General features: G+C 39.3%; 1 protein-coding gene across 1 annotated transcript in view; it reads right to left on the bottom strand.

Annotated features, from left to right (window-relative positions):
• Positions 1–7,692: 7,692 nt before the first annotated feature.
• LOC127676902 (cytochrome P450 2C40-like) overlaps positions 7,693–13,405 on the bottom strand; it is a 46,726-nt gene continuing 41,013 nt past the window's right edge. The window contains exons 8-9 of the mRNA XM_052172325.1: positions 8,341–8,482; positions 7,693–7,877 (exon numbers count right to left, since the gene is read on the bottom strand). Of these exons, the coding sequence (XP_052028285.1) occupies positions 7,693–7,877; positions 8,341–8,482 (327 nt within the window). The remainder of the gene's footprint in view (positions 7,878–8,340; positions 8,483–13,405) is intronic.

Here is a 13,405-nt window from a genome sequence, read left to right as displayed (position 1 = left end):
TCATTGGTACTTAATCTCTGTTAATCTCAATGAACACAATTCTCCAATAAAAGTACATAGAATAACAGACTGGATGTGTAAACAGGAGCCAGGATTTTGCTGCATACAGAAAACACCTCAGTGACAAAGAAAAATACTACCTCAGATTAAAGCCTGGAAAAAAATCGTTCCAAGCAAATTGTCTCAAGAATCAGGCTGGACTAGCCATTCTAATATTGAATGACATTGACTTTCAACCAAAAGATACAGAAAATGTGGTTAATTTATACACTGGAATACTACTCAGCTATTAAGAACATGGACATCCTGAACTTTGCTGGCAAAAGGATGGAAATAGAAAATATCATCCTGAGTGAGGTAACACAAACCCAATAAGTCATACATGGTAAGTGGATATTAGCCAAAAAAAAGTACAGAATACCCAAGATACAGTCCAAAGAACTCAAAAAGTTCAACAAGATTAAGTGCCCAACTGATGATGTTTCAGTGCCACTTAAGAGGGAAAAGAAAACAATCACAAGTAGGGAGGAAAGGAAGAACTTGGGAGGACAAGTAGATGGGACTGTCGAGAGGAAGAAAAGAGGGGAGAGGTGAACCTGATCTGATACTGAGAGAGGGAAAAGGACTGAAGGCCTGAGGGCCAGCACAAAGTATTGAAACAGGCAACTTCGGGAGATATAAGGTTGGAGGGACCCTCCAGAATTCACCAGAGACCTGGAAGATGAGAGATTCACAGAACTAAAAGTGGTGGACGTTAAATGAAATGCCTGAGAACAGGGAGAGGGAACTTAGAGAGCCTACCTCCAGCAGAAAGACAGAGCTTCAAATGAGGGAGAGGGGGCCCATCACACAATCTTAACTCTGACCCACAATTGTTCCTGTCTGAAAAAATTACAGGGACAGAAATGTAAAGTACCACAAGGAATAGAAGGTCCAGTGACAGGCTCCTAGTAGGATCCAGCTCCAGGGGATGACACAGGCCTGACACTATTACTGGGGCTATGGTTTGTTCACAGAAAGGGACCTAGCATGACAGCATTCCGGATGACCCAACAAGCATCTGAAAGAATCAGATGCAGATATTTACACCCAACAAATGGACAGAAGCAGCTGACTCCTGCTGTTGAATTAGGGAAGGCTGAATGAATCTGAGGACATCCCTATAGGAGGACCAGCAGTCTCAATTAATCTGGACCCCTGGGATATCTCAAACACTGGACCACCAAACAGACAGCATACACCAGCTGACACAAGGCCCCTAGAACACATACAATAGAAGACTGCTGGATCTGTGTTCATTCAGAGATGATGCACCTAGCCCTCAAGAAACTGGAGGCCCCAGAGATTTTAGAGGTCAGGTGGGGTGGAGGGTAGAGACATCCATGTGGAGACAGGGGAAGGGGAGGTTGTATAAGATGTGGACTAGTCGGAGGGCAAATAGGAGTTGACTGGGTGGGGAATAAAATATGGAGTGTACAAAAATAATTAATAAAAACATTAATAATAAAAATAATTAATTAATTAATTAATTAATAACAAGAGTGTGGTTGGCAATGTCATTACTTTCCCACTCTTGGCACTCCTTACTTCATTTAATTACATTGTAGCCACTGGCCCCCTCAGCCCAGTTCCCCCTCCCACAGTTCCTCAACATATTCCACCTCTCCCTTGCCTCCAAAAGGATTCTCACCACCTACACAAGACCTCCCCCTTCCCTGGGGCCTCATGTATCTGGAGGATTAAGCACATTTCTCACTGAGCCCAGACTAGGACAGGCCTGTGTATACTGCCTGGTTAGTAGCTCAGTCACTGAGAGCTGTCAGAGTTCAGGGTAAACACAGAATGCTGGTCTTCCAATGGAGTTGTCCTCCTTTTTGTCTTCTTCAAATCTCCTAATTCAACCACAGGGCTCCAAAACTTCGGTCCAATGTTTGAGTATAAATATCTGCATCTCAGCTGCTAGTATGACCTCAAAGAAGACAGACATGCTAGGCTCCTGTCTCTAAGCACATTATAGCATCTGTAATGCTATAGTAATCTATCTGTATAGTAATGCTCTCAGTAATCTGTAGTATGAGGCCTTGGTGCCCCCAAATCCCCCATGAGATTTATCCCAAGTTGGGCAGGTCACTGGATCACCTTTCTTTAACCATTTTTGTCAGTGCTGTTCTTTTAGACAAACAAGTCTGGGACACAAATTTTGATTATGGATTAGTAACTCAGTCCTTCAACTTGAGGTCTTATCTAGTAGAGGGACCCCCACCTCCCACATGGTGGGGCTGCATAGTTCCATTCATTCTCCTGGCCCTCTGGGCTTCTCTCCAGTTCCCACACCCATACCTGCTCCTGTTCCCCTTTTTGACTTCCCCTACTATCTCCCACCCAGGTTCCAGCCTCCCTCTGCTTCCCTTGATTATTTTGTTCCCCTTTCAAATTGGGATTAAAGTGTCCTCATTTGCCTGTTGTTAAATGTTTAAGTTCTGTGGATTGTATAGTACATATTCTGTACTTTTTGGCTAATACCCACTTATCAGTGATGTCCTTCTGGGTCTAAGTTACACTGATCAAGATTATATTTTCTAGTAACATCCATTTGCTGCAAAATTCTTGATACACTTGTTTTTAATAGCTGAATAGTATTCAAATGTGTAAATGTAACAAGTGAAGGACATTTGAGTTGATTCCAGCTACTGGCTATTACAAATAAAACTGCTATAAACATAATATGATGCAGCATCTTTTGGGTATATGCCCAGAAGTTATATAGGTACCTTTCTTTTTAAAACTATTTCCAAATATCTGAAGAACAGACAGATTAATTTGCAGAGTGGTTGTACCAGTTTGCATTCCTACCAGTAATCAAGGAGTTTTCATCTTTCTCCTCATCTTCACAAGTATGTGCTGTCACTTTGAGTTTCTGATTGGTTTTGGATTGCATTTCCCTAACGACTAAGAACTATGAATATTTCTTTTTTAATTTTTATTTAATCTTTTTTACAGTCCAAATTTTATCCCCCTCCTAGTCCACCTTATGAATGTTCCACATCCCATACCTCCTCCCATGTCTCCATGAGAATGTCCCTACCCCTCACCTCCCCACCCCACCAGATCTTCCTTCTCTCTGGGGCTTCCAATCTCTTGAGGGATAGGTGAATCTTCTCTGAGTCCAGATCTGAAAGTCTGTTGCAAGATATTTCCTATCCATTCACACTGAGGCACTGAGAGGCCAGTGATTGGAGGGGAAAGAGGAGGAGAGCTAAAAGAAGTGAGGGGGGAAGAAATAGAGAGGCTCAGTGTTTGAGGTCATACCAGCAGCTGAGATGCAGATTATATATATATATATTATTATATATATATGAGATGCAGATATATATATATATTATCTTCTTTGTTTACATTCCAAATGATTTCCCCTTTCCCAGTTCTCCCCTCACCATATGTCCCATAAGCCTTCTTCTCTCCACCCATTCTCCAATCACCTCTCTCCCTTTTCTCTGTGCTGGTACTCCCCTACAATGCTAGATCAAGCCTTTCCAGGATCAGGACCCTCTCCTTACTTCTTCCTGGGAGTCATTTGTTATGCTAATTGTGCCTTGGGTATTCAGAGCTTCTGGGCTAATTAATATCCACTTATCAGAAATTGTATTCCATGTGTATTCTTTTGTGATTGGGTTACCTCACTTAGGATATTTTCCAGTTCCAAACATTTGCCTAAAAATTTCATGAATTCATTGTTTTTAATTGCTGAGTAGTATTCCACTGTGTAAATATACCACATTTTCTTCATCCATTACTCCATTGAGGGACATCTGGGTTCTTTCCAGACACACTGAAACTAATACAAAAGAAACTGGGGAAAACTCTTGAGGACATGGGCACAGGGGGAAAAGTTCCTGAACAGAACACTAATAGCTTATGCTCTATGATCAAGTATTGACAAATGGGACCTCATAAAATTACAAAGTTTCTGTAAGACAAAGGACACTGTCAAAAGAATAAAACGGCAACCAACAAGTTAGGAAAAGATCTTCACCAACCCTACATCCGATAGAGGGCTAATATCCAATATATACAAAGAACCCAAGAAGGTAGACCCCAGGGAACCAAATAACTCTATTAAAAATGGGGTACAGATCTAAACAAAAATTTCACCTGAAGAATTTCAGATGGCCGAGAAGCTCCTTAAGAAATGCTCAACATCATTAGTCATTAGGGAAATGCAAATCAAAACAACCTTGAGATTTCACCTCACACCAGTCAGAATGGCTAAGGTTAAAAACTCAGGAGACAGCAGGTGTTGGCAAGGATGTGGAGAAAGAGGAACACTACTTCACTGCTGGTGGGATTGCAAGATGGCACAACCACTCTGGAAATCAGTCTGGCGGTTCCTCAAAAAACAGGACATGACACTTCCAGAGGACCCTGCTATAACTCTCCTGGGCATACTCAAAGAATTCCCCAACATGCAATAAGAACACGTGCTCCATTATGTTCATAGCAACCTTATTTATAATAGCCAGAAGTGTTAATGTTTTCTATGGTATCTTCTGTACCTGAAATTCTCTCTTTTATCTCTTATATTCTGTTGATGCTTTCATCTATGACTCCTGGTCTCTTTTCTAGGATTTTTTTTTACCTCCAGGATTGCCTCCCTTTTGATTTCTTTATTGTTTCTATTTCCATTTTTAGACTCTGGATGATTTTGTTCAATTCCTTTAACTGTTTGGTTTTATTTTCCTGTAATCCTTTAAGGTACTTTTGTGTTTCCTCTTTAAGGTCTTCTACCTGTTTATCTGTTTTCTTCTGTATTTTTAAGGGAGTTATTTATGTCCTTCTTAAAGTTCTCTATCATCATCATGAGGTTGGATTTTAGATCAGAATCTTACTATTCAGGTGTGTTGCTGTATCCAGGGCTTGCTGAGGTGGTAGAACTGGGTTCTTATGACAAAGTACATTAGTTTCTATTGCTTATATTCTTAAGCTTGACTCTTGCAATCTGGTTATCTCTAGTGATAACTGTCCTTGTTGTCCCTGAGATGAATGTGTCCCTCCTGTGATCCTGGCCATGTCATAACTCCTTAAAGTCTATCTGTCTCTGTGATCCTGTGATTCTGGGATCCTGTGACCCAAGATACTGGGTATGTCTAAGCTCCTGGTTGTCAAGCTGCCTCTATGATCCTGATAATCTGGTGTGATCAAGCTCCTGAGCTCCTGTTTTGTCAGAGTTCCTGGGAATTCACGCTTTCTCTTGGCATTGCAGGATTGGGTGGGGAGCTAGAGCACTGGTTCTGCTCTGAGCAGAGGTGCAAGATAGAAAGAACTCATGCCCCTGAGGTGGTGTTTTATACTTTCTTATGTTGAAGTATTTTTGTACATTGACACATCCCTCCACCCCTGGAAGGAGGCCTCCTTGATCATGGCGAATAATGGGTTTGATGAGTTATTAGATTCAGTTTGCTAGAATTTTTGGTTATTTTTGCATTGATATTTATAAGTGAAATGTGTCTGAAGTTCTCTTTCTTTCTTGGGTCTTTGTATTAATTAGGTATCAGAATAACTGGCTTAAGAATGAATTAGGTAGTGTGCTTTTTGTTTCTATTTTGTGGAATAGTTTCAGGAGTATTGGTATGAGTTTTTCTTTGAAGTTCTAGTACAATTCTGCCCTAAGGCCATCTGGTGTGGGCGGTTTTTTGGCTGTGAGGATTTTAATTACTATTTCTATTTCCTTAGGAATAAGGGAATGCTTAGATAACTTGCCTGCTCTTGTTTGAAATTTGGTACATGGTATCTGCTTAGAACATCATCCATTTTATCTATTTTTCCAGGTTTGTTAATCATAGGCTAGTGTAGTAGTATCTGATGTTTTTTTAATTACTCAGTTTCTGTTGTTTTGTTTCCCTTTTAATTACTAATTTTGTTAATTTGGATACTATCTCTGTGGCCTTTACTTAGTTTGGTTAGGGGTTTATCTATCTTGTTGATTGTCTCAAAGGATAAGTTTTTGGTTTTATTGATTCTTTGTTTGATTCTTTCTCTTTTTTTATTTGGTTGATTTTGGCCCTAAGTTTGACTATTTACTGTCCTCTGCTCCCCTTGGGTGGAAGTCTTTGTAGTTTTAATATATTACAAATAAACAGAACTTATCTAAACAAGTATTTTTAATATTAGAAAATTATAATATCTAAGTTCTTCCTTTTGTTTCACAATCTTCTCTATAAAGTAAGAAAAAGTTTTATCTTAGTCAATCTATATGATTTACTGAGTTTTATTCCTTCAGGGATGTACTCTGTATGAAACATTACTATTAAACTTCATTTTCAGAGAGTTCTACAGAGAGAGAGAGAGAGAGAGAGAGAGAGAGAGAGAGAGAGAGAGAGAGAGCACAAGAGGGAGAGGGAGAGGGAGGTAGAGAAACAATCTGTAACTTATTCTCCTGGACAGACAGAGTTTGTCAATTGTCTCTCTTTATCCTCCACCAATTATGCTGTCTGAGTTGGCTCAGGTAGAGATACTCAAAGAAGGTTCCTGGAGTAATGGCCTCATTTTGCTGTGTGCTTATCTGTACGTAATGATCTCCAGGGCATAAAGAAGACATCCAAATAGTGGCTAGATGAAGTTAATTTTAGAATTTTCCTAAGAAGACTCAGACATAATTTTCTCAGAAAAATACACAAAGTCATAATGCATAAAGTTCCCAAGAATGAACATTGGAACCAGAACCAAAAAGTTAAAGATAGAAAGATACAGTTTTCTCAGCTTTGCTGGAACTGTGCTGATTTCACAACTCTTGTCATTTCTACTAGATTTGCCTTTGCCAATGTCTTCTCATCTAATAATTTTTATGCCATGGAAAGGAATTATAGCAATTAAAAACAATATGTGTTGCTTTCTGTGACTGTTATTCTTGCTGGAATAAAGAGAGGAGCTTAGAGACAAAATAAGCTATATGAGAGCAGAAAATTTACTAAGGTTTAAGATGGAAGAGAAATTTAAAATGCTTTTGCATTTTTAAACAGACATAAAATGTTTTAATTTTGATCTGGGTAACAACAAAGCAGGAGTGGCCACACCCTGCAAGTGTATTTCACCCTTGTTTCCACAGAGTATGACAATACTGCAGGAAACAGGTTATCTGTTTCAAATGAAAATATTTCCAATAACTTTAGATGATGCCTAGTTAAAGAGATTTCCCATAGCATCATCACCAATCACCAATAAATTCTTTTCCTTATGTATTTACAGGGGAAGAGCATAGGCTGTGTGTGTGTGTGTGTGTGTGTGTGTGTGTGTTTGTGTGTTTGTGTGTGTCTGTGTCTCTCTCTCTCTGTGTGTGTGTGTGTGTGTGTGTGTGTGTGTGTGTGTGTGTGTGTGTAAAGGTGTAAGTTATATATGGAGGACAGAGGTCAATTTTTCTTTTTGCCCCTTGAGAGCACCCAAAATGGACTTAGAAACAGGTTGTCACAGTAGAACTCTTTTATTTGCAATTACTTTTTTCCTCAAGATCTTTTACATTGACTTCATAAACTTTATAATGAAGAACTGTTATCCTTGGGCAATTATAGAACAGAAGCTCTAAGAAGAAGGAAACGTACAGTAGCATTTCTGGGGCATGGCAAATGAAGGCTTCTGTGGTTGATTGAAGTAAACAGCACTGCCAGAGCTTTCCTCATTTTCATTTCTGTTTTCTGGTCTTCATTGGACAGGGATAAAGCACATTTGGAAAGTGGGAGGAATTTTAGAAAATGCAGAACATATTGGGGTTATATCAACGTCCTTTGGGTCAACCAGCGGTTTCAGTTTGAAATTCTGTAAAATGGTGGTAAGGAATAGAAATAGCTCCATGCGGGCAAGGCTCTCTCCCACACACATCCGTTTTCCTATGGGAAATAAAGAATGAAAGAATTGACAAATGGGACATCACAAAATTACAAAGTTTCTGTTTATGTTAACTTTTTAATTTTTTTATGTATAACTGAGCCTGGTGAAACAACAATGAGAGACGTTCAAATTGTGATTTAGTCTTTATCTTAATGGTGATTGATCAAAGGGTAAGTGGCATTTATTCTCTAGGATGATGTCTTTTACATCCCCAAGATGGACATAAATGAAAATTGCAAGTGTATAACCACTAAGATTGCTAGGAAAGTATGAATACAGTGAATACTTAATATTTGATTCTGTCAAGGAAAATGCGTCAATATTATCAAGTACAATGTGTGAACACTTGGAGTAATGCTGCTGATCATGCACAAATTGCAAATCTACTAGAAATTGGGAGCCACTTTATAAGTCTCCACAGATCCACATGTAACCAGAGCCCTGGGAATGAGTTTCTATTACCTGCTGAGAAAGGTATGAAGTAGTCACTTTTCTTAAAGTTTCCATTGGCATCTAGAAAGTGGCCAGGGTCAAACACCTCTGGGTTGGGGAACTCCTTGCTGTCATGAAGCACTGATGACAGTGATGTTATTACCATTGTACCCTACAAAGAACACACAACAAAGAAGGCAATATACAAATATAGAAGAGTGCTAAACATTGTTTACCTTCTCCCACATAGAAGAAGTACAAAGAATAGTATGTACATTTCAACACACAAATTATGCGAGGAGCAAGGAGGAGCCTGAGACTGACCACAGCTGTGTGAGTAAGGTGCCTTCAGTGACATAAGTCAGCAATGGGCCTTTGGTGCTAATGCTGCTCACTCTTTTTCTGCAGGTTTGTCTTATCACCTGCTGCTCTAGTTTGTCAACTGATTTTCATAAGTCACATGGGTCATGATTCCAAATGGAGACTTGTTTTCTTTATTTTGTTTGGGGTTTTTTTTGTTTTGTTTTGTTTTTTTGTTTGTTTTTTTTGTTTTTTGCTTTTTTTTGAGACAGGGTTTCTCTGTGTAGTCCTGGCTATCCAGAAACTCACTCTGTAGACCAGGCTGGCCTCGAACTCAGAAGTCCACCTGCCTCTGCCTCCCAAGTGCTGGGATTAAAGGTGTGTGCCACCACCTCCTGGCGTAGACTTGCTTTCTATGTGAAGCAAAAAGGAAGTCATTCATGCTGGTAAATAAGCAAAGTCAAGAGAGACAAATTTTACCTATTTTTTTCCTCATGAACATAATTCTTACATACCATGGATGTAAGACTTTGCTCTCACATGCAGAGTTTATGTATATAAAGACAGATGCAAATATACAAACAGAATGGAAGCTGTTGAAAGAAAGGAAGTAATCCTGCAGGATAGGAAGCAATAGAATCCCTTTTCCCATTTTTTATTTGTATTTATACATCCATTTATACATATATACAATACATTGATATAATACATCATGACAGGGTACTCTCATACGCCCCTCCCTCTACTCCTCCAATACTACTCACTAACCTCCTCTTTACCCAAGGCCACTTCCCTAATCTTTACCTTCACTAAATAATAAATAAATAAATAAATAACCCCTCAAAAACAAAAATGCTCCACCCCAAGGATATCAACTGAACATGTCACAAGAAGCTCTAATAAGACTAGGCATAAGCTCTCATATAAAAGCAGGTCAAGGACAATTAGTAAGAAGAAAAGTTCTTACTGAAAAGAGCAGGGAAAAGAGATTCATTCAATTCCCACTATTAGAGGTCCCACTAGAACACCAAGACAGTCAACAATAATGTATTTTAAGAGTACCTAGTACTGACCCATGCAGGCTCTAAGATTGCATCTACTATCTCTGTAAGTATCAATGAGCCCCACTTAGTTGATTCTGTGTGTCATGTTCTCATGGTGTCTTCATCCTCTCTGTTTCCACCAATCTTACATAACCTTCTCTTTGGTGTTCCTAAGCTTTACATAATTTTTGGCCATGTACATCTGCCCCTATCCACTGCCTTAACAACCCTCTCTGATGCCAACAAGACGAGGTACTAATATAGGAGAATAATTAGAAATAATTTAATTCGTTTCTTTGTTTGTCAATTGGGTTCATCTCATCTATGGATCCCTGGGATATTCAACATTCAATTTTTGCCATCTCTACCTAGACAGTGTCCAACCTATGCCTGATGACTTGGCATGGGACTCTACTTATACCAGTCAGTGGTTGGGTCTCACAAGTCCTGAGTATCCATTACTCCAGTATACTTTCCAGGAAGGACAAATTATAGTTTGAAAGTTTTATGCCTGTGTTGGTGTTCTAATTCCACTATTAGAATCCTTATCTGGTTACAGAAAATGCCTAGTACAGGTTCCTAATCTCCCATTACTAGGAGTCCTCTCTAAGATCCTCTTTTTAGATTCCATGGAATTTCTATGGCACTAGATTGCTACAAACATTACCAAAGGCTAACCAATTCTAGTAATCTCTTCACCTACACTCCTGTTTCACCCCCTTGTTGGTCACAGTCTGTGGATTTTGGCATGATTATCTTTTATTAAATAGCTAATATCCACTGATAAATTAGTACACGGTATGTGTGTCTTTGATTTTTTTCGAGTTCCATTCATTTGCCTGAAAAATTCATGGTATCATTTTTGTAACATCTGATTAATAACCCCCTCTGTAAATGCATCATAATTTTTTCATCCCTTTCTTAGGTGACAGGCATCTGGGTTGTTTCCTGTTCCTTGGCTATCCTGAATAAAGCCACTATGAATGTAATTGAGCAAGTGCCCTTGTGCTAGGATGGATCACCTTTTAGGAATATGACTAAAGAGGAAAAGCTGAGTCTTGAAATAGATCAATCCAAATTTTCTGAGGAACTATTGTATTCATTTCATTTAAGTTATCTTCCCATGTATGTTTGCATTTCCAACAGCAATACAGGACTGTTCCCATGGGTTCACATCCTGGCCAGCATAAACTGTCACTTATGCAATTGATTTTACCTATTCTGACAGGTGTAAGTTGGAATCTCAGAGTATTTTTGATTTGCATTTACCTAATGGATAGGGATGTTGAACATTTCTATTCTTTAAGTGTTTCTCAGCCATTTAAGATTACTCTACTGAGAACTCTTTTTTATATCTGTACAGTTTTTAAATAATTTCATTATTTGGTTTGTTGATGTCTAGTCCTTATTTATATAGTTTAGATAATAGTCCTCTGTCAGATGTGAAGTTTGTGAAAATCTTTTTCCCATTTGGAAGGCAACCTTTTGTCCTATTGATTTTGCCTTAAAGAAGCTTTTTACTTTCATGAGTTCTCATTTATTGTCAGTATTTGTGCTGGCAGTATCAATGTTCTGTTTAGGAAATTGTCTCCTGTGCCAAGGCATTCAGGGCTATCCCCTACTTTTTCTTCTATCAGGTTTACTTTGTCTGGTTGTACGGTGATGTGGGTCCACATCTTCTCTGCTGCTAGTCAGTGACTCTTGGGAAAGTGGAACATGGGAAGTTTGTGCTTATCCCACACCACTGCCAGGACAGGTGTTGGCCTGCAGAGAGCACCAAGACACTCCTGCAGGGTGGGAAAGCACAGTCTGAGTTGTGATAAAGCTGGGGCCTAGGGAATAGCTGAGAACAGACCATGGACAGTGTCTAGCCTGGGACCAAGGGAAAGAGGAGCTCAACTTTTTACAATGGAGACTGCCCTTAGTTTGGTGGCAGTCATGACTGGAAGCATAGAGAGGCCTTCTACTAGAGAACTAAGTTCAGGTTCTGTAAACAAATACCTTTTCTAAGGCTCCCTGAGGCAAAATTTGATGAAAGACACAGTCCATGTTTCTACACTGTTTATTGACTGTTCGTTATGCAGAATGGATGTATGCTGTATGATACCCACTTCTTAGAGTGGATCTGAGATTAAATAATTTTTTTCAGGGAGGAATGTCTGGAAAGGGAAGTTCACTGGCTAAGCCCTCTGTACCAGTATGTACCTCATTAGGACAGAGAACTCTGTTTTGAGGCTACATGACATATTTTCTTCTGTGAGGAGTGTGGCACCTGTTCTATGCCAGGAATCTGGCAGGAACTGGGGAGTCACCTAAGTCTCAGGTGTGTGTCCTCGTTCTCCAGGTGTCAATCTGCTCTACATTACCAAGGTTCCTTGCATGGTTTTACCATCTAAGCTCAACTCCAAATGGATCAAGGACTTCCACATAAAGCCAGAAACTCTGAAGCTAATAGAAAAGAAACTGGGGAAGACCCTTGAGGACATCGGTACAGGGGGAAAGTTCCTGAACAGAACACCAATAGCGTATTCTCTAAGATCAAGAATTGACAAATGGGACCTCATAAAATTGCAAAGTTTTTGTAAAGCAAAGGACACCATCAAAAGGACAAATCTGCAACCAACAAATTGGGAAAAGATCTTCACCAACCCTACATCAGATAAAGGGCTAATATCCAATATATACAAAGAACTCAAGAAGTTAGACACCAGAAAACCAAATAACCCTATTAAAAATGGGGTACAGAGTTAATCAAAGAATTCTCACCTGAAAAACTTCAGATGGTGGAGAAACGTCTTAAAAAATGCTCAACTTCATTAGTCATCAGGGAAATGCAAATCAAAACAAACCCTGAGATTTCACCTTACACCAGTCAGAATGGCTAAGATTAAAAACTCAGGAGACAGCAAGTATTGGTGAGGATGTGGAGAAAGAGAAACACTCCTCCACTGCTGGTGGGGTTGCAAATTGGTACAAAACCACTCTGGAAATCAGTCTGGTGATTCCTCAGAAAACTGGGTACACCACTTCCGAAAGATCCTGCTATACCACTCCTGGGCATATACCCAGAGGAATCCCCAGCATGTAATAAGGATGTTCATAGCAGCCCTATTCATAATAGCCAGAAGCTGGAAAGAACCCAGGTATTCCTCAACAGAAGAATGGATACAAAAAATGTGGTATATATACACAATGGAGTACTATTCAGCCATTAAAAACAATGAATTCATGAAATTCTTAGGCAAATGGATGGATCTGGAGAACATCATACTAAGTGAGGTAACCCGGTCTCAAAAGACCAATCATGGTATGCAGTCACTAATAAGTGGATATTAGCCTGGAAAACTGGAATACCCAAAACATAATCCACACATCAAATGAGGTACAAGAAGAACAGAGGAGTGGACCCTGGTTCTGGAAAGACTCAGTGTAGCAGTATAAGGCAAAACCAGAACAGGGAAGTGGGAAGGGGTGGGTGGGAGAACAGGAGGAGGGAAAGGGGCTTATGTGACTTTCAGGGAGTGGGAGACCAGAAAAGGGCAAATCATTTGAAATGTAAATAAAAAATATATCGAATAAAAAAAAGGTGAGATATTTGGTACATTTGTTCTTGAATTTTTGTAGTGTGTTAAATATGTATATATTTGCATTATTCTATGCTATGGCAGCCAGTTAGACCAACAACATTTATTTCCATAGTATATTTCTGGCTTCTTTATCAAGAGTCAGGTAGTCATAGGTATGTGAATTTA

This window comes from Apodemus sylvaticus, chromosome 1 (assembly GCF_947179515.1).
Source record: "Apodemus sylvaticus chromosome 1, mApoSyl1.1, whole genome shotgun sequence".
In the NCBI taxonomy this organism is placed as follows: domain Eukaryota; kingdom Metazoa; phylum Chordata; class Mammalia; order Rodentia; family Muridae; genus Apodemus; species Apodemus sylvaticus.
This window is presented reverse-complemented; position numbering and strand designations above follow the sequence as displayed.